Here is a 22,048-nt window from a genome sequence, read left to right on the forward strand (position 1 = left end):
TTTAGTAAAAGCATAGTTAAATACATATGGTTTTGCTGTAAATAAAGAGAATATTCGATGGTGGAAAAATCTGAGAAAAACTGCATGAATGATTCTGAACTATTTCTCAAGGAGCAGAAACATAGTACTCTGTAGGACAATTAAATATTCTGTTGGAATTTAGTGTGAACCATCATAATTATTTGTTGAAGCAAGCAGAAAGAGAATCACATTTTTAATCATCTCTAACTCTTTTGTTTACAAAGACAGTAGCCTCAACATGTCTGATATGAGTTCCTGAATCCGAGTCTTAATACTTAAAACACATAATCTGAGTTCCTGAATCCGAGTAACGGAGGTGATTACTGATTAGTATGTTACCTTCAGTTATAAAGTGGCCAGCAACATCATAAAACTGCAGTCTTAAAAGAAATATAGTCAGCAGAAACAATTGAAACAGCAAATAAAGGATTTTTTTGGATAAAACCACCTTTTAAAGTTCAACTTTTTGAAATAACCACCTTATATGTTTTTTTTTTTTAAAAACCACCTTAAATTTCCAAAGTTTAAGAAATCACCACCTTCTGTTAACTTCCGTCAAATGTTCCGCCAGTGGGGCCCACATCCAACAGTAGAGCTGGCAAAAGCTGACCCAACCCACCAACCCGACCCGAACCCAACCCGTTATTATTGGGTTGGGTCAAGATTTTTCAACCCGTTTAACTAAATAGGTCGACCTAACCCAACCCGTTTAATAAATGGGTTGGGTCAGGTTGAAAACTCCAACCCGAAAGCAACCCGCCTAACCCGTTTAATTATTGGGTCACAGGTCAACCCGCCAACCCGTCAACCTGTCAACCCGCTAACCCAACCCGCTAACCCGTTTAGATGTTTTTTTAAAAAATTACTAAAAATCTTTAATTATTTCGGGCTTCTTTTGTTTGGGCTTTAGCCTTTAGGTCTAAGAAAACCCTAGAATTTCTCACGCCTATCTCTCAATCTCTCAGTCTCTCTCTCACACACTGTCTCTCTCTCTAAACTGAAACGGTGAAACCCTAATCTCTCACACGGCGCCTCCTCCACTCACCACTGCGCCGCTCGTCGATCCCCGACGACGCTAGTCGATCACCCGCTCTGATCCAACATCCAAGTAAGTTTTTTTAAAACTTTCATTCGATTTTTTTGTATGATTAATAATTTATGTTGTTTATATTTGTTGTTAAGATGATTAGAGTTAGATGTTATATAATTGCTGAGAAATCTTCGTATTCCATTGTGATTTGTCTGAGTTTCATAATCAAACCAATTTTTCTTAGGGTTTTCGATTTTTTAGGGTTTTTGTCTGAGAATAAATTTTTTAATTAGATCAAATTTGACAAAACAGTGATGATGATGATTATTCGATTTGGTTGTGATATCCAAATTGGTTGCATATTTTTTATGTTAGTCTTTTTGTGTTTACAAAAATTAGTCCACCAATGATAAATCCTCTGTTGATGGAAATGGAATATCAACGTCATTGCCAATTAGGAGTTGAGATGTTACTATCTCAACTTCATTTGCTTTTTTAAAATTCTTTTCCATTATAAGGTGGAGTTGTAAGTTAATAGAGATTGCAAAGCCCATTAGACCGAAGGGGAGTAAGGCTAGCTTTTTTTTTGTTGCTTGAAATTTTCAAAACATTGATTTCATTTCTGACCAGCTTAAAGTTAAGCATTGTCATGTATATTACCAAAAAATTATGTGCTCAAAACTGTTTGTTGTAGTTGAACATGTGAAGGTTAAAAATTCAGATAATTGGAGGAGCTATATGGAGCCATCATGAAGTTGAAGGTGGAAGAACAAGTTGACGCGGTCGTGAATGTGGATGGAGTCACCCATAGTTGCTTCACCATGAACTTAAGATTCCAACTAGCTTAATTTCTTAAGATTCCAACTAGCTTAATTTGAACAATATATTGATGCGTTGTAATCTACTTGAATTTTAGTTTTATGTTGGATTTGGCCATGTATTAAACTTTAATTTAAGATTTGGTGATGTATTAAGCCTTATGACTTGTGACAGGGCATTAATTAATGGCAAATATAGCCTGTTTGAGACTTATTATTTAGCAGATTGGAAAAACAGGTTATTAGGTTAGCAGATTTTTTTTAATAAAAAAAAATAAGTAAACAGGTCAGCAGGTCGAAAACAGGTTGACCTGTTTATTTCCAGGTTGGGTTGGGTTGAAAATTTCAACCCGTTTAACTAAACAGGTTGGGTTCAGGTCGGGGAAATCTCAACCCGTTTATAAACAGGTCGACCTGATTTCGACCCAACCCGACCCATTGCCAGCTCTATCCAACAGCCAAACATTCGGAAGTTAACGGAACATTTGACGGAAGTTAACAGAAGGTGGTGATTTCTTAAACTTTGGAAGTTTAAGGTGGTGATTATTTCAAAAAGTTGAACTTTAAAAGGTGGTTTTATCCAAAAAATCCGCAAATAAATGATGTCAGAAATTAGGTAATTTAAGAGTAGAAACATAATACTTGATTAAGCTGCTTGTGTCCAATTAGAATGTAACTAATCAATCAGTGGGACCAGCTAACCAGCCAGCTCATCAAAGATAACACCTCTAACAAGTGGCAAGAATATTGTCAATTTAACAAAGTTTATATAAATGCTACATAATCTCATCTATAATTATGTGTACTAAACATTCTAGCACTTAATCAAAAGTATGCAGTAGTTACTTTGCCAAGGCTCCACTGCTTGTGAAGATTAGAAAGGACTCCCAAAGTGTGTCTGCCGAGTGCCGTGCCTCGGAAAGTCCTGCATGAAAAATGACATCAGAAGCTTATACTCCAGAATCCTTAATTGTGCAAGTAAGAAGAAATTTATTCATTATCTCACACTAACTGGCATCTATTCATTTTCCTGCGCTGACACTTTTTAGTATACCAAAAATAATGTGTTTCTGCTTTATCGAAATATAATCTGTGTTCATGGGGAAAACATTTCGGTTGATGATTAACTTCTGATCATGTTTAGAGCTGACAATTTGTTAGTGTGACAAAAGTATCAATAAATTCATACTGTCTTGAGACATTTGTGCATAGGTTCTGACTTCTGAATCCACTTCTGAAGTCCTGGTTTTTATTTCATCTTCTGTTGAATAAAACATAAGCAATATTTTCTGTGAAAATAGTGTTACTTGGATAGTTGGATGTAGGAAGATATGTAAAAGTATCTTATGAATATAGCAACCCCAGCATAGCAACTTTGTCAAATTCGATTACTCTAACAAGTACCAAGGGTAGTTTAACTTGTGCAAAATCACCCAGAGGAATCAAGATTCTAAAAATCATTCTTCAATTGAAGTTTCTTGAACAAAAAAAGTAGAGAGAAATAATGGTCTAACTCTCAAGCTATAAATTAAGAGATGAAAGGAAAGATGAAATATTCCTGAAATAAGTTGTGAACGAATCATCTTCACATGAAACAAACAAAAAAGAACAACACAAAAAGAACAAAAAGACCAGGTTTTGGCATTCAGGAATTTCTTTCCAATAAAGAAACAAAAAGACCAGAACAATGGCAAAGGTCCAGTAATCTAGACTAGAGCATTATGCCTTCGGACTGTCCATTACTGCTTATTTCATTCATTGATATCCTGATAAGAGACATTTCTTATGCAGTGAAGGCTAACCTAACATAAGTAAGTGTGGCATCATACGACTCTTCATTCCACCTCAACTACCCTTGTTAGATAGATAATTGACCTTGATATTGATATGACACTTCGACGCTTTATTTTTAGAAAAAAAGTTCATGAAATGGTCTTGTGTAAACACATACTCGTATCTAACATTTCTAGTCGTGTCTGAGTAACCCAAGGTATAGAACAAAGAAGACTTGCATAAGCCTTAGTATTGCCTGTAAAAAAAGAAGTTTTAACTCAGACCTGAAAATCACTGTACAAACAGGTTTCAGTACCAAGGCCATGAAACAGAACTGGTAGAGACTTGTTCCATGTATAGTTTGCAATCTTATGGACCTGAAACTAACTTGGGTAGAGCACAGTTTATAATTTGTGACTACTTTCATCATAGGTCTATTTTGTTGGGAAAAGCAAGCCTAAGTGTACTAAATGAAAGCTACCATAAAACCCGTAAGCAAAGTAATAAGATCATTTAATGTAATTCAATTTTGAGGAGTAAATGTACAAATGTAAAATAATGTCCGGGTACCTGAAACTGGAATGGGTTCTCACGATTCTGGGTTCATTTCCTGTCTGCAATGTGAAATTCAAATTCTTGCTTTTGTTTGGTGGTTCACTTGATAGAGATTCACATTCCTCCATACAAAAATAATGTTAATCAGTTTCAAGTCAAATTCTGATAATTGCATATAAGAGATATCTGTAGGGTTTGATTAAATGCATAAAGAAAATTGTGTACAGTATACTAACAAAAGACTAGGGTAATTATGTATATTGCTAACAGTTGCATTCTCCTTGAGGAATCTTCTTGTTACAAAGGAAATAACGAAAAGACGGAGGTTCAACTATCATTTTCCTAAGAAGAATAAAGCAACAACATTCAGTGACTTTAGTCCCAGAATAGGACTTCTCAACTTCACGAGTACTTTTTTACTTTTGGCAAGAAAGAAAGGAACCTGCAGAATTTACACCCTAAAGAGAAGAGAAGTGGCAGAAAACCACTTAAACACTCCTAAACACCTATATTACAACCAGCAATACAAACTGCAAAAAAGAAAAGGAAAAAAACAACTTCAGCAAAAGAACACCAGATTGAAATCAGTTAAAGCGACTGAAACCCTTCTGTACTAATCTTATCTGACTGATTTTCTTCCTTAATATCCCTTGCAAGTTGCAACTCTTTGTTTTACACTATACTTAACATCCTGGGTCACTTTTTGGACTGTGCTAATCTTGCCATTCCAGAGAGCATTATTTCTTTATATCCATATCTTGTACACCAAAGCTACAACAGCAGCCACTAAGACCTGTTTCCAGAACTTAGAGCTTTTGTATCTCTTCTGTATCCATCTGATCAGAACAGGAAGCTCGTTAGACCTGACCTGTACTCCTAACCAGCTCTTAGTCACTTGTATGCATTGCATACTGTATGTGCAACAAAAAACAGGTGTTTATGTGACTCAATCTGTCTGAATCACACACTAATTTTTTCTGAAATTTCTGCCTAGTCTGCAATATTCCATGCATACTAACCAGGCAATGGACTTGTGTTCAGGACAACCAAAATGATTCCACACCATTTTACACCAATGTAGCCTCTGACCAGGCTCCACCAAATCTTTATACATCTTGGCTATGCAGAACTTAGGTTGACTTAACCATGCATCACCCAAAGAAACTCTCAGATCATCCTGGAGCATTATAATTCCATATCCTATCCTTAATATAAACACTGTGCACCCGTTTAACTCATAGGTTTTCCACCTTAATTGCAATTTTTCCTGCTTGCTTTCTAATGGCCACTTTATTCCAAGCCATCACATTTCTAACACCCAAGCCACCATATTTCTGAGGACAACAAACCTTTTGCCAACTGATAATTTCTGTTTTGAATACCAGTTAAGAGGAATGATCTAAAAATAGAATTGATCTTTTTAATAACAGCTTTTGGCGTTAAAAAAAATCTGTGCCCAATACACAGTAATACTGAGCAACACTGAATAACCAACTGTAAACGTCCTGCAAAAGATAGGTTGCTAGTCATGAGTTTTGTCGCGAAAGTGGATAATGTCGCATTCATCGGTTTTTCTTCTAAGCGCAATTTTACTTTAAACAAAGAAATTATATTAAACGATAACAAGAGAAAGTAAATCAGCAGGGGACAAGGATTCTGTTCTGTCCCTGAGATGAGACTTTCTGTTTTGGTACTAGCATTTATATTGACCATCTTAAATTTAATGTGTCCTAAAGCTTAAGCTTCTATCATCTAACAGGCAAGAGACGAGGATGATATTGATAAACAAAACAGACAATGCATCATAGGCATAAAAAAACACCAAAAGGAGCACACTGATTTTGAAGATGTGCAGCAAACACAATATGAGCCAAAAAGGGATACAAATGATGACGAGCAAAGGAAAAACAATTTCAATGTAGGAAACGAAAACAGTGAACACACAGATGATGAATGTTTCTTGTACTCACCAAGTATTGAAGAGGTTGCTCACGATGACATGATTAGACAGTCAAAAGATTTCCCAGAAGGATCAGATGTCACAAAAATCACAATCTCAGAGCCCGATTACCAGCTGCAAGACAGTAAGAAGGTGGCAACTGCAGAAGAGGCAGATGAGCAGCCAACTAAAAGAGCTGGCATAGATGCCGAAAAAAAAGAGACTTCGGATAATGTAATATCTGCTGATCAAGCACTCGAAAGTGGACAACATAATGAAGAAGAGGTGAGCAACATCAAAGAGGACAACAATGCTGATACTAAACATCTGAATAACTTAAATTTACTGGAAAAGAAAACAGTGGAACTTCCAGTTTGTGTACTTGATCAACAATTGGAAGGCTTCAAAATAGATGCGAAATCAGAAGACTTTGAGAAGGAATCCACTGCAGCAGTCATGGAACCAGGTATAGATGCCGAAAAAAAAGAGACTTCAGATAGTGTGATATCTGCTAATCAAGCACTCGAACGTGGACAACATAATGAAGAAGAGGTGAGCAACATCGAAAAGGACAACAATGCTGATACTAAACATCTGAATAACTTAAATTCACTGGAAAAGAAAACAGTGGAACTTCCAGTTTGTGTCCTTGATCAACAACTGGAAGGCTTCAAAATAGATGCGAAATCAGAAGACTTGGAGAAAGAATCCACTGCAGCAGTAATGGAGCCAGCCATGGCAAAAAAAGATGAAGAGGAGAAGACAGAATCCAGTGGACTTACAGATATTAGCATGTCACATACATCTAGTTCACCAATTGACAGTAACAAAGAGTCAATCTCAGGAACCGTGGAGGATATTAAGGAGGTAGGTCTCAGTTCTTGGGAGAGCATTGATGCAGTTGAGGGAAAAAACGGATTACATGAAGCTGGCAAAGATTACAATCTAGAAGAGGCCTCTAAGTCATTCTTTGAAAAAGAATTCGAAGATATGACTAGATCAAGCACATCATTGAAGGACAAAATAGAAACTGAAGACAAAAACATAGAAAGCAATACTGAGAGCCAAGGAAATGAAATGGGGGCAGATGAAGGGGATCAAAATGTAAAAGATACTATCTCGTCTAAAGCTGACTCAGAAATAATTGTCAAGGGGCCAATAGAAGGTGCCGTGGAAAATCCTGAAGAATTCATAGTGAAGGAAACGACGTGGCGGAAAGAGAGAGAAAATCTGGATGAAACATTCACAATGATCTCGGAAAACATTGAGGCAGTTGAAACAATGGAAGAAATTACAAACTCCAAGCAGGGTGAAGCCGAATTAGGCATGGCTTATTCAGAGGATCAAAGAAACGAAAACAACAAAGTGGGAGCAGGAAATTGTGACACAGTTAGAATTCCCCAAGATGTAAGCCATCCTCAATTTGTTCAAACAATTCACTTTAAAAAAAACTGAGAGTCATCCCTCACTCTAAATTAAACTATTATGTAACATTTACTTTTCTTGCAGAATACCACAGACTTCGGAGAGAGTATTATATCCCTGAATGAATATGATTTACACCTTGGCCATAATACAGTAGCTATAAGGAGAGGGGATGAAAAGCAAGATGTATGTACTAAAATTCAACCACAAGAACAAGAGAAACAAGATATTGAAGTTTCGAAAGTTGAGAATTTCCACAATGAACAAGCCTCTGGACTAAGCAAAAACGAGGGATTCACAAGCTTAGAAGGAAATTCTGGTGAAGTGACAAAAAGAAAAGGTGTTGGCTGTACTACAAGCATAACAATAGAGGAAAAGATGTCAGAGTTTGTGGAGCCTGATCCAGAGAAGAGACAAAAGATCGAAAGTGAGGAAGAATTAACAGAGGCTGAAACCACTTCTGAAAGTAATTTACAAGAAAGCAGAACAACTAGTAAGTGATGTTAAAGCTTCATTTCTTACTTCATTAATGCCTGATTATAGCACCACGAACTTGAGCTCAGACATAAATAAAGACGAATACAATAAGCTATTGTAATAATAACCAAAATGATAAGAGTATATATGCTTAAATCAAATTAAAGTCAAATGAATTTAAACATTGGACAAACTTTGAGGATTCGTTCCCTTTGTGACTTTTTAAGTACCTCAAATACACTTAACTCTTCTAGAACATATCAGTGTTTGCACAAAGAATTTTTCGAAGAACATTAGGTATACGTTGACAGAATAATTGCATGCTTAATAAATAAGGACATCAACATCAAAATGAAGTGGTCATATCACATGGTATAACTAAATGTAGACAATAACTTCGTTCATAACTGTCTTTCTACTATGTCTAGGTACATGCATTTCAAGTGTGTATATGCCAGGAGACTTGAAACTTTTTGAGCCCTATAAACCAGTCAACAATCATGATGACAGATAAAACCTTAAAGTCAAGCCTGAACAAGAATTTTCAGATTGTACAGATTATCCACAGTTTAGATTCTAGAAGTTGCACATTCTTGAACATTGCGTCACATCACAAGATACATCACAATAAGAGTAGGTACACAAACAAAAAAAGTTAGCGAACCCCTCTCGCAACTCAAATAGAAAAAGGCAAAAAGTAAGCTGTATTGAAATCATAGTCATGTAATGTGCAGGTGACGCAAAGGAGGAGGCAATCCGCAAAGATGATTTTGCCACAGTCAGTATTTCTCCACAAACACCCGCTGAGAGAATTAAACAATTGATTTTTGAGGTAATTGAAGCAAACATCAGCAGTGAGGACATTGGTCAGGATGACTACAAGAGTAAAAATCCGTCAACTGAAAAGGTATTAAAGAGATAATAGAACTTTCATTTAAATGGACAGCTATTCCGTTCTCATGATCAATTTATCTTATGTTGACCATCATCCATCATTAGGGTAAAACTGATACTACACTCCCGAAGGAGGAACATGCAGACGATATTTCGAAGAACATGCGAGATTCTGTTGCCAGAAATATGGTCGGCTGCTTTTGGGATGAGTTACAGAATCAAATATCTGAAGAGAGTATCTCTGGAAAAGGAGAAACAAACCAAGAGTTGGTCGAAATCTCTCCAAGCCAAAATGAAGTCTCCAAGATCTATACCGATAGTGTGCCAGTTTTTGAAGTTGAAGCAACAACAGACAGACAGCAAGAAAATCCAAAAGATGAGGATTTATACAACATAATCAACGGTGTTTCAGCAGAACAAGTAAGGAAATATTTTTCATTTTACATAAGTCATGTAAATACATCATAATCATACCTACCTCCCTGTCCCCTCTCAACTTGAAGGAAACACCTCATATAATTTCATCTAGAACAGATAAAAAGGCAGATAATTTTGCTTCGGATAATTATAATAATATATCGGGCAAACACATTTGAGCCTCGTAATTCTTAATTTCTAATAAACAAGTTACCAACTAACCAAGGAAATTTTCAGGGAATAAATGCAGAAAACACTGAAGTAAATGAAAAGACACATGAACATATTGCTTCCAATGAGATTCAAGAAACAGAAACAGACGCCAGTGAGGATATTGTGAATCAAAGCTCCGAAGAGAGTGACTCTTGCAATGGAAAAGAAGGTCAAGAGATCCCTGAAACATATACATCAGTTATTGAACTTGAAGATCTTGTTCCAATGAATGATGAATGCACTAGGATCAATAATGAAGAAATTGAAGTCAGGGAGGTCCAGAGAGAAGCAGCAATTGATACACAGCAAAGTAGCGGAGAGACTAAGGATCCATATAATATAACAAGTGGTGTTCTAAACGTAGTGGAAAATGAGGATCAGGTAACATTATTTGCTAGTCTTCATTTACACTTCCTATTCACATTTCAAACTTCTCCCACGCACAGAAAGAGAAGGATAATATCTTCCTCACAATTCTATATTTTTTACGGAACAACTGACCAGCGGATATTTCAGGAAATAAATACTGAATCAGACAACATTGAAGAACTACAGGACAAAAAACCACATAAACAAACTGGTTGCAATCATGATCAAAGCCCAGAAGAAGTCAAGAATGAGGAGAATCAACGCTCTGAAGAAAGCAAGTTTTCCAACGGAAAACAAGATCAAGAGAAGGCTAAAGCATCCACACCAATTATAGAAGCTAAAATACCCATTTCAAGCAGAGATGAATGCACTAGTATCTCTAGCGAAGAAGTTCAAGTAAGTGAAATTGGGGAAGAAGCAGCCATTGACAAACAGCCATGTCCATCAGAAACGCGTAATTTACACGAGGTCGAAGTGGAGCTTTTACTAGAAAATGAGAATTCCAAGAGCATATTGGAAGGTGTAAATCAGGTAACTTTTATCATGCTTAACCTATTCAATCAGAGAGCTTAGCCACGTTCAACACTAGAAAAAGGATATTTTCTCCCTAAGTTTTAGTTTCTAAATTTTACAAAACAACTTTCAACGTATTTAAACCAGAAATTTTCAGGATATAAAAACTCAATCAGGCATCACTCAAGAAAAAAAGGATGAAAAAGAAAATGAAGAAACTTGCTCCAATGAGATTCATGAAACAGAAACAGACGCCAATGAGGAGATTGTGAATCAAAGCACCAAAGAGAGTGACTCTTCCAGTGGAAAAGAAGGTCAAGAGATCCCTGAAACATATACATCAGTTATCGAAGTTGAAGATCTTGTTCCAAGGAATGATGAATGCATTAGGATCAATAATGAAAAAATTGAAGTCAGTGAGGTTGAGAAAGAAGCAGCAATCGGTAAACAGCAAAGCCGCGGAGAGACTAAGGATTCATATAAGACAACAAGTAATGTTTCTAAACACATGGTGGAGATTGAACAAAAAAATGAAAACTCCATAGACGTAATGGAAAATGGGGATCAGGTAACACTTTTACTAGTCTTCCATGTAATCTTCCCAATCACATGTCAAGCTTCTCCCATGCACAGAAAGAAAAGGATAATATCTTCCTGATAATTTTTTTTTTTTTTTACGGAACAACTGACCAGCGGATATTTCAGGAAATAAATGCTGAATCAGACAACATTGAAGAACTACAGGATGAAAAACCACATAAACAAACTGGTTGCAATCAGAATCACAACCCAGAAGTAGTCAAGAATGAGGAGAACCAAAGCTCTGAAGAAAGCAACTTTTGCAACGGAAAACAAGATAAAGAGAAGGCTAAAGCATCCACACAAATTACAGAAGCTAAAATAAAGATTTCAAGCAAAGATGAATGCACTAACATCTGTAGCGAAGAAGTTCAAGAAAGTGAAATTGGGGAAGAAGCAGCAATTGACAAACAGCCGTGTACATTAGAGACTAGTAGTTTACACGAGGTCAAAGTGGAGCTTTTACTAGAAAATGAGAATTCCAAGAGCATATTGGAAGGTGTGAATCAGGTAACTTTTATAATGCTTCACCTAGTCAATCAGAGAGCTTAGTCACGCTCAACACTAGAAAAAGGATATTTTCTCCTTAAGAAGTTAAGTTACTAAATTTTACAAAACAACTGTCAACATATTTAAACCAGAGATTTTCAGGATATAAAAACTCAAACAGGCAGCATTGAAAAAGAAGAGGATGAAAAAGAAAATGAAGAAACTTGCTCCAATGAGATTTATGAAGCAGAAACAGTCAACAATGAGGAGATTGTGAATCAAATCTCCAAAGATAGCAACTCTTGCACTGGAACACGAGATGAAGAGATTGCTCAAGCATCAACACCAACACTAGAGGCCAAAATATTAGTTTTGAGCTATAATGAATGCAATATGATAGCTAGTAAAGAAATTCAAGTCAGAGAAGCACAGACTATGCAGGAGTGCACAGAAGAGAATCCAAATAAGATACAAAGTGGAATCTCTTCATGTGAGGTCACAGGGGTGGAGATTGTTCAAGAAAATGTGAATTACATGAACGAAATGAAAGATGTGAGTAAGGTAACTAATTAAAAAAAAAAAGTCATTCATGAACATTTCCTAGTCATACTTTGAGCTTTTTATTACAACAGTGAAAGAGGTAACTTTAGCCTCATAATCCTTAGAAATTGAACCTCACGGAACAATTGACCAAACTGGGCGCAATTTCAGGACATAAATAATGCTGAATCAGAAAGCATTGAAGTACAAATACATGAAGAAACTGGTTCCAATTACATTCACAAAAGAGAAGAGGTGAACAACGAAGAGGTTGTGAGTCAAAGATCTGAACAAAGAGAATATTGCACTGGAAAAGAAGATCAAGAGATTTCACACGCATTTACACCTCTTAGGAAAGATGAATGTAACAGGATCTTGAGTGAAGAAATTCAAGCCAGTGATGTAGAGGAAGAAGCAGCAATTGACCAACAACAATGTATGTCAGAGACTGAGACTCCGAATAAAACAAAAACAGATGCTTATTTACACGAGGAGAAAGGAGTGGAAGTTTTGCTAGAAAAAGAGAATCACACAAACATCCTACAAGATTTGAATCAGGTAACTTTATCAAGCATGATCTAGTACGTCAAAGAGCTTAGTCATTCGTAAACACCTGTTAGTCACGCTTAGTAATTCTCCACTTCTCCATTGCACACGTGAAAACGACATTGTTTGGCTCATTGTTGTTTCTATTTTCAATGGAACAATTGGCAATGTAACTAACATAACTAACCTGGTAAATTTCAGGACATAAATGCTCATTCAGGCAGCATTGAAGTACAGAATGACAAAACAAATGAACTATCTTGTTTAAATGAGATTCATGAAACAAAAACTTTCAATAATACGAATTTTGTGAAACAAAGCTCCTTCGAGAGCGGCTCTTGCAGCGAAAAAGAAGATAAAGATATTTCCCTAGAAACTAAACCACATCTAGAAGCTAAAGACCTTGATCCAAGAAATGATGAATGCATTCGGATATCCATCGCAGAAACTCAATACAGCGAAACAGAGGGAAAAGCAGCAATTGAGGAGCAAGACTGTTCCACAGAGAATGAACATACATATAAGGGAATAGAGGGTGTGCCTACAGATAAGCTCGTGATAGTGGAGATTGTACAAGAAAGTCCCAATTCTATGAACATAGCGGAAGTCATAGACCAGGTAACTTAATCAACATTAAGTCATCCATGCACAAGTCTTAGTCACATTTCGAGGGTTTCCACGCTGTGAAAGAACTTATCGTCTGCCTCCTAATTCTTAAATTCTAATCTTTACAAAACAATTCCCCAGCTAACTAACTTGGTTATTTCAGAACATAAACGCTGATACAGACAGCATAGAAGTACAACAGAATGATAACACATATGACCAAACCGGTTCCAAAGGTATTCATGAAACAGAAGCAGCCAATAATGCAGAGATAGTGAATCAAAGCACCACAAAGAGAAACTCTTACAGCGGAAAAGAAGAGAAACACTTTGCTCGAGCATCTACACCACTTCTAGAAGCCGAAAATCCTGTTCAAAGTAATGAAGAAATTAGTACAACCAGTGAAGAAACTGGAGTAAGTGAAGAAATGGGAAAAGCAGAAACTAAGAAGCAACAATGTAGCACAGAGAACGAGAATTCAAATAACACAAGTGGCTTGTATTCCAATGAGTTCATGAAAGTAGAGATTGTACAAGAAATTGAGGATTCCATGAACATAGTGGAAGGTGTAAATCAGGTAACTTTATCAACAAAATACTCGCATTTTGAGCCTCCCAACCTATAGGAAGAACATATAGTCTTCCTCTTGATTCATTAGGCTTATTTTTTACAAAACTACTTACCGTGTAATTAACTTGAGAAATTTCAGGACATAAATGCTAAATCCAACAACATTAAGGTACTTCAGGAAGAGAACACACACGAACAAACTTGTTCCAACAACATTCATGAAGCAGAAGAGGCCAACAATAAGGAGACTATGAATAAAATCACTGATGAAAAATACTCTTGCTGTGGGAAGCAAAATCAAGATACTGGTGATGCATCCACACCACTAATAGAAGCTGAAGACCTTGTCCAAAATAAAGATGAACGCCCTAAGGCCTGTTGTCAAAAAATTCAGGCCATTGCAGTAGATGAAGCAGCAATTGACATAATCCATTGTAGCTTAGAGACAGAGGATGCAAATAACACAAGAGAGGGTGTTTATTCAAACAAGGTTATAGGAGTGATGACTTTATTGGAAAATCAGAATTACAAGATCATAGGGGAAGATGAGAAACAGGTAAATTTAACTTTATCATGCCTGACCTAGTCATTCATTCATTATCATTACCCATCGCCTCAAAAAGGCTCCCGCAAGAAGCGGGGTAAGAGAGGGTCGGACGTACGCAACCTTACCCATGCAATTGCAGAGAGGTTGTTTCCAATTGACCCAAAAGCGATAATGGGACGACCATCTTCTACTTCATGGAAAGGAAGCGAAATCAGCAAAATTAATCATCATTAAAACAATACTTTGTCCCATTTAGTTATTCTCCACTGCCCATTATTCTTAATTTTTTGTGAGCATTGTTTACAAATGATAACCATGTAGCTAACAGAGGAGAAATATCAGGACATGAGTGCTCAATTAGGCTGCATTGAAGTACAAAAGGATGAGAAAACAAATGAAAAGAATTCCTTGAAAGAGATTCATGAATCGGAAGCGGTCAACAATGAGGAGATTGTGAGTCAAAGCTTCAAAGAGAATGACTCTTCCAGCGGAAAACAAGATCAAGAGATTGCTCCAAACTCTACACTGCTTTTTGAAATTGAAGACCAAATTTCTAGCAATGATGAGAATACTAGGATAACTAGTGAAGAAATACAAGTTAGTGAAGATGAGAAAGAAGCAGCGATTGTGGAACGGCAATTTAGTGCCCACAATGAGGATCCAAAAAAGATAGAAAAGGGCGTTTCTTCAATTGAGACGAGGGGAGTTGAGATCTCGCAAGACAATGGGAATGTCATTAACATAGTGGAAGATGTGGATCAGGTAACTTTATCATCGTTACCTTGTTATTCAGAAATTTCATCATCTGCCAATACTTCTAAATGACATTTGGACCTTGCACAATTAGGAATAATTTTCTTTTTTCCTTTTTAACTTTTACAAAACATGCCCATGTAACTGACCAATTATTGGACATTCCAGGATGTAAACGTTGAAGCGCAAAGGGATGCAAAAGCACATAAAGAAACAAGTTTATATGAAAATCATGACAGAAAAGTGGTCAACCATGAGGATATTGTGAATCAAAGCTCAGAATATCAAGGGAGCCCTGATGCATCTTCACCAGCAGAACAGGAAATTCGAAACAAAGATGAATGCACTAAAATAACTAGAGAAGAAATTCAAGTCAGTGAAGTAGAGGATGAAGTAGCATTTGAAAAGCAGCAACCTAACACAGGGACTAAGGATGAAAATAAGATAACAAATGATGTTTCTCCAAGCGAGGTCAAGAGAGTGCAGATTAACCATGAAAACAAGTGTTCCCTGAATATTAAACAATACATGGATCAGGTAACATTATAAAACCTACTCATCCATGAATACCTCCTAGTCACATTTCAAATTTATCCTTAGCAGTCATGGAAAGAGATAATATCCACCACATGATTCTCAGTTAATATGAAACTAAACAATAGACTATGTAAGTAACAAAGGGAAATTTCAGGAGATAAATGCTGAATCAGAAAACACTAGAATGCAAAAGGAAGAAGAAATACACGGACAAATTGGTTCCCATCAGATTCACAAAACAGAAGAAATCGACAACGAAGAGATTGTGACTCAAAATTCATATGGAAAACAAGATCAAGAGATTGTTGAAGCGTCTATACTACGAATAGAAGATGAAAACCTAGTTGTACACAAAAATGAATGTCTTGGGATCTCTAGTGAAGAAATTCAAGTCACTGCGGCCGAGGAAGAAGCCGCAGATCCAGATATGACAGAAAATGGCATTTCTTCATACGAGATCAGGGAAGTGGAGGTTGTACCCAGAAGTGAGAATTCCATGATCATAGTGGAAAATAATCAGGTAACTTTATCATTTAGATGTTCACCATAGGACATATGAGAAAAAGTAATTAATTCTTAGTTTTAATCTTTAACGAATTAATTGATCACGAAACTAATAAGAGGAACTTTCTGGACATAAATGTGCAGCAAGACATCATTGATGCACAAAAGGATGAAAAAACACATGAACAAAATGGTTTTAATGAGATTCATGAAACACAAGCGGTCAACAACGAAGAGTTTCTGAATGAATGCTCCGAAGAGAGCGACTATTGCAATAGGAAACAATATCAAGAGATTGCCAAAGCATCTTCACCTTTTATTGAAGCTAAAAACCCTGCTTCAAGCAAAGATGAATGCACTGGGATTTCTAGTGGAAAAGTTCAAGAAGTTGAAGAAGAACCAGCAATTGACAAACAACAATGTAGCTCAGAGAATAAGGATCCAAATGAGATGAAAAATGGTGTTTCATGCATGGTCAAAAGATTGGAGATTCTACCAGAAAATGAGAATAACATGAACATAATGGAAGATGAATTTCAAGTAAGTCCCTTTTACCTACCTGAGTCATGATAGTTAGCCATCCATTAGCAATTCCTCTCACAATTACAGTGTCTCCATTGTACATGTGAGCTTTATGGAAATACATATAGCGACAAGAAATAATGTACTAATGAAGTACTTTAGTACTCCATGTTATAGAAGAAGATAGGGAAAATGATAAGGTCGGTATAAAAAAAATTGTCTGGTGATCCTTAGTTTCTAAATTTTAGTAAACCAATTGACCATGTATTTAACCAGGGATCATTTCAGGACATAAATGTTCAACCATACACCACTGAAGTACAAAAGGATGAAAAAGTACATGAGAAAACGTGCAAAGCGGTTAACTATATGGAGATTGAGAATCAAAGCTCTAATAAAGGTGACCCTTTCAGCGATAAACAAGATGAAGGGATTGCTGAAGCATCTACACCAGGTATAGAAGCTCAGAACCCTATTCCAAGTAAAGATGAACGCACAGGAATCTCTAGTGAAGATTTTCATGTTAGTCAACTCGAGGAAGAAGAAACAATTAAGAAACAGCTACGCATCTCACAGTCTGAGGATCCAAAAAACATAAAAAATGACGTTTCTTCATATGAGGTCAGAATACAACTGTTCTCTCCTTTTGTTTCCTAAATTTAGAGCAATAAAACAGGATTTTTCAGAAGATGTGACAAAATTGAAACTGGTTTATGAAAAGCTCTTCAGATTATACAACAGAGTAAAGGAAGACCGATAGGAATCTTTCAAAATATCTATGCATGGAGTTTGAAAGCTTACATTCAGAAATTGATACTAATAAACCCTACCAAAGGTGGAATCTATAATTGTTGTAGATTTTTGATGTTTAGAAATTCCGTGCTCGATCTATATGTACAGTGAGTTGTTCCTTTTATTACTGCATAGTGCATACACCAAGTACGTTAAGGAAAATCATGCCTTGAAGAATGTACTAAGGACGATAATGTGTAGAATTTTTTTAAAGAGTAAGCACATAAAAGATACAGTACCTCTTGCGTTGTAGGGTACTGGGAGCAGGGGTTAAAAACTTTGCCTCCCCATAAGCTACTCAATCCGTCTAAGTTTAACATGAGACTATGTTCTACTACAGAGTACAGAGACATACCTTGGTAAGCTTAGCCAAGCGAACAAATATGAAAAAGGTCATGGACAACTCTACTGTGTTTTTTATTTACCTTAAAAATTAGTTTAAATTTTTAGTATGAATTTAATTTTGGTCTTACAAAATTTTATGCATTTCTAAAGAGTTGTGAGTTTTGAGTAATAGTATAGATTTGACAAAGCGCTCACAAGATCTCAAAGTGTTCGTAAAAAAAATATAACAATAAGAAAGTTGTAACTTGAATTAGGATTCAAGCCTGAGTCTAGAATTTTCAAACTCGCCAGGATTGAGCTTGAGCTAAGCTGGATATCAGTTATTTCAACCTGAACCAGAATTGAGCCAAGCATAGCTTGTTATCACCCCTACCAAAAGAATGGTTTGTTTGACTTTAGAAATGTCTGGGAGGATAAGTGGTGGACATGGCAAGATTTGAAAGAAAAAATCGGGAAAATTTTACGACGTTGAAAAAGGAAATTTAATTTTGGTTGAGGCATGGAGCATTGCGAACATCAAAAAAAAGTTCAGACAAAAAGTTCCATACAGCACAACTTATAACTTTGAATAACTGTTATTCACACAACTACACTACTAATACTGTTTCTAGTCTCTTACCCATCTATGTGTGAAACAGAATTTGGAGCAAGCTGCTACAATGGAAGTGCTTACATGGTGCTCAGAATTGATAGAGCTTAGAGAAGCAAACAGCAACGGCAATAATGCAATCAACAGGAATGTGGAGGATCATAATGCCAAATCTACTGGAAATATAATTGGGAATGGTTTCAGAGAGACAGAAACTGAAGAGATCTTTGAGGATAAGGGCACTACAAAGAAAGCAAATGACACTGATCAGGTAAAACCCAAAACTCATTGGTCATCTACCCGGAGCTAGATTTCTCAGCTATATACTACATTTAAGTCAAATGTCTTCTTAAGAGTTCACGGAATATCCAAGCATTGAATAAAAAATGTAAACATCTGGTGCCCAAGAATTTAAAGCACTAGAAAAAGCAAATGACAAGGTCAGCCTACAGAACAAAATTCTCATGTCCGTAGTTCAGTTATTTTCGAAGTAATTGACTTGTTGGGTAAATCAGGTGAAATCTACGCACACTCTGTATCCAGAGGATGAAAGAAATGTGTATGATACGCAGTTTCAAGAGGGGAACGAAACACCTGAATTGAGCAAGTCTTATAAGGTAGAAGAATCGCTTTCCTTTACACAGAACAAGACCATGTATCAGGAAATTCAGGCGGACAACTTCAGAGACAGAACATCTGATCAACATACGCTTGTTGGAACATCTGGAGAATATGGTAGTGCTGAGAATTTTGATCCAGGCCAGTCTGCTAAAATGTCTAATGACCATTCAAAATTAATAGAATTTAACAAAGCAGCAGGGTTTGAGTCAGAGCAGCACAAGCATGAAAATGAGGGCCCTGAGGACATGAACAGCTTGGGTAAAGAGGTAGATCCCCCTTTGTTTCAATACTCTTTTGGTTTACCACACAACAATAAAGAACTCATACGTCTACCAATAAGGAAAAAATGGTTTAGATCTAGTTAAGCTTCAGTACAGGCAACATTAGTTTTATTGGGAATCATAAGAAACTTCCTTTTTCATTAACAAGACAATACCACAGAGCAGGAAGTACCAATTCAATGTCAGACTCATCATTCTTTAAAAAGTTAATAATCTATCCATCATAAAAAGAAAAGGAAGTATCAGCAAATAGAGACAACTTACAGAGTCTAACTTATTTTCCAGTAGGGAATAGAATCCAGAACCAGCTTTGTTCGGAATACTTGAGGATTTTCAATTTCCACCTGTCAAAAAGCATTGAAAAAGCATTGAAAGCATAGAATCCAGAACCAAGTCAAGCTGGAAAACATTTCGGTCAGATTAGGGATGTCAATGGGGCGGGGCGGATGCGGATGTAGGTCCCTCCATCCCCATCCTCGCCCCATCACCCATGGCGGGTACAAAGTTCATCCCCATCCCCGCCCCAACGGGTGTAAGCTAAAATCCATCCCCGCCCCGCCACCCAACTGGGTATCCATCCCCGTCTTATCCCCGCTTCATACCCGCGCTAATACCCGCCTAATTTTTCTTATTTAGCAAACATTTGCCATATATACGGAGTAATCAAAGTTAACTATAGAAAAAAAATACCTTATGACTAAAGTAACTTATATAATCGAAAAAAATACTCGTCATAACAAAAAAAATCCAAACAAAAAATATAAAAATCTCACCTAAATTTATATTATCACCTAAAGATGCAAATAAATCCAAATTCACCCCATCACCCATTGCGGGTATGAAGCGGGGCGAGTGGGGATGGGGCGGGGAGAATGGGGATGGGGCGGGGCGGGGCGGGCGGGGATGGGGCGGGTTCAACACAAAATCCACACCCGCCCCATCACCCATGGCGGGTACGATTTTTATACCCATCCCCGCCCCATCACCCGCCAAACCTACCTCCATCCCCGCCTACTTGGGGCGGATGCGGGGCGGATCTCCCGCAAAACCCGCCCCACTGACATCCCTAGGTCAGATGCTATCGATAAATGGAACAGTGCCACCAGTCTGTTCTGTTCTGACTTCTACAAGTTTTAGGTGATACTACAAGTACAGAAGTAAAAATTCAAAACAAAAACAGGAGCTATATCATGTGATCCACCTATCAAAAAGCATAAAAGATGCAAGTGTGTCATAGTTTAGAAAGTTTTAGAATCTACATCGCTTCCTCTCCTTTTCTTCCTTCCCCACTACCACCATATTCCCCCAATTCCTCTACGAAACGGGGATTATTAATAACGATTATTACAGTTTTATTCATATTGCAAAATATTTCTTTGTATCAGTATTTTCTGACATTTTCCACCATATAGAGCTGAATGCTCAGTAAGCACTTGAATGTTATTTACTAGACCAGCAAAATTAGACCCTTTTGTACTAGTGACAATTTTCATTCCCTCAATAGCACACTCTCTAAAGATCTTACAGCCAGTAAATGCTTTGTCCATTTATTAGGTGCTTTTGAAGAATGATCCTACACTATCACAACAAAACCTACAGGAAAACGCGTCACTTGACAAAGAAGACAAAACAGTAATGCGGGAAGAACAAGAGAAGATTACTGAGTTAAGCGATTCATCTGCTGATGATGGAACAGATGTCAAGGCTACTAGAGAAGGATCACCTGAGCACAAGGTATACTCATTATCTTGTCTGTTTATATCTTACATTCTAATGAACAAAAAAGGGCAGAAAATAGGATTAACTACTGCTGCGCAGGACGCCAAAGAATTCAGCCAAATCCAGAATATAAGAGAATTTGACATTCCTCACATTCAAGAACATGAACAAGACCTCCAAGACAATTGCGATAAGCTTCCAGCCTCATCTCAGTTTCGAGGCTCGTGTAGTAATGTCTTAAAAGAGGAGGGCATTGGTAATAAAAGACAGCTACATACTGATACTGATTCTGATACTGATACTGATACTGACAGTAAAGAAGAACCTCAAGAGCACAATCAAATTGAAGCATGTGCACAAAAGGGCATAACTATAATCAACCCGAAAAGAAATGGAGTTTCCTCACAACCACCCAATGATCCTGTCAAAGGAAGCATAAAAAGAGCAGAACCATATAATATTTCCAGCATAGCAAGTGATGGGTATTCGGAACTAAAAGACGAAATTCTGAATATAACCCAAACCCATTCAATCACACCGGATAAAACCAACAAACAGCAAGAAATCATTCTTCACAAAGAAACAAACAAAATCGAAAAAGTTGCAGCAGAAAAACCCCAATCAGACGAGGAAAACGACGAAGAGTCGGAATCAAAATTATCTCTAATACCACAAGGATTAAGGGAAATTGACCCAAAAGCAACCCAGAAAAAATCACAGAACATATTATCAGGTGTTGGGTCAAAAGTGAAACATTCAATTTCAAAAGTGAAGAAAGCCATAACATGCTCATCATCTCAATTTACTCCAGAAGATGTCATAATTAAGCTCAACAAGAATAAGAAAAGCTCAAATCAGGCATAAAAATGGAGATTGGATTTATGGATTTCATTGTTTGTTCTTACAAATACATGTATAAGTGATACTAAAATTATGCTAGCATTGTGCAGAATGTGTAACTACGCAGAACATTGATGTTGAAGTTGTATAATTGACATTGAAATTACCTTTAAAACTTTATTATATACTTCGTATTTTTTTTGTCCTATCAAAAAAAAAAAAAA

General features: G+C 36.8%; 1 protein-coding gene and 2 long non-coding RNA genes across 7 annotated transcripts; 2 read left to right on the plus strand and 1 right to left on the minus strand.

Moving 5' to 3' along the window:
• Window positions 1–476: 476 nt before the first annotated feature.
• On the plus strand, window positions 477–2,083 carry LOC110782603 (uncharacterized). The gene is made up of 2 exons (XR_002531954.2): window positions 477–1,129; window positions 1,746–2,083. It is a non-coding gene; the product is annotated as an uncharacterized lncRNA (long non-coding RNA).
• A 403-nt stretch (window positions 2,084–2,486) lies between these two features.
• On the minus strand, window positions 2,487–20,820 carry LOC110782669 (uncharacterized). Its single transcript, XR_002531964.2, has 4 exons — window positions 19,530–20,820; window positions 13,512–13,572; window positions 4,213–4,319; window positions 2,487–2,794 (listed from the first exon to the last, which is right to left on the minus strand). It is a non-coding gene; the product is annotated as an uncharacterized lncRNA (long non-coding RNA).
• On the plus strand, window positions 2,668–22,018 carry LOC110782668 (uncharacterized). 5 transcript variants are annotated; one of them, XM_021986864.2, is made up of 23 exons: window positions 2,668–2,847; window positions 5,957–7,543; window positions 7,646–8,054; window positions 8,773–8,945; window positions 9,038–9,352; window positions 9,587–9,943; window positions 10,079–10,462; window positions 10,602–11,012; window positions 11,150–11,533; window positions 11,675–12,073; window positions 12,224–12,610; window positions 12,800–13,216; window positions 13,368–13,781; window positions 13,914–14,330; window positions 14,664–15,083; window positions 15,243–15,611; window positions 15,766–16,131; window positions 16,260–16,655; window positions 16,914–17,258; window positions 18,413–18,634; window positions 18,879–19,250; window positions 20,820–20,999; window positions 21,084–22,018. In XM_021986864.2, exons 1-23 carry the CDS (start codon window positions 2,806–2,808, stop codon window positions 21,846–21,848), a joined length of 9,531 nt encoding a protein of 3,176 aa, XP_021842556.1. In that variant the 5' UTR covers window positions 2,668–2,805; the 3' UTR covers window positions 21,849–22,018. The 5 variants fall into 5 exon arrangements, with proteins under 5 accessions (XP_021842556.1, XP_021842558.1, XP_021842557.1 ...); XM_021986866.2 differs by having other exon boundaries at window positions 2,682–2,847; window positions 16,926–17,258; XM_021986865.2 differs by having other exon boundaries at window positions 2,682–2,847; window positions 11,675–12,064.
• Window positions 22,019–22,048: the final 30 nt, after the last annotated feature.

Source organism: Spinacia oleracea, chromosome 4 (genome assembly GCF_020520425.1).
Source record: "Spinacia oleracea cultivar Varoflay chromosome 4, BTI_SOV_V1, whole genome shotgun sequence".
Taxonomy (NCBI): Eukaryota; Viridiplantae; Streptophyta; class Magnoliopsida; order Caryophyllales; family Amaranthaceae; genus Spinacia; species Spinacia oleracea.

Excerpts from the sequence above, each read along its gene's own strand:
- LOC110782668 (XM_021986864.2), top strand. The coding sequence starts at position 2,806 with ATGACATCAGAAGCTTATACTCCAGAATCCTTAATTGTGCAA. Across the intron at positions 11,013-11,149 it reads TAATGGAAAATGGGGATCAG|GAAATAAATGCTGAATCAGA; the intron begins GTAACACTTTTA and ends CGGATATTTCAG. Across the intron at positions 11,534-11,674 it reads TATTGGAAGGTGTGAATCAG|GATATAAAAACTCAAACAGG; the intron begins GTAACTTTTATA and ends AGAGATTTTCAG.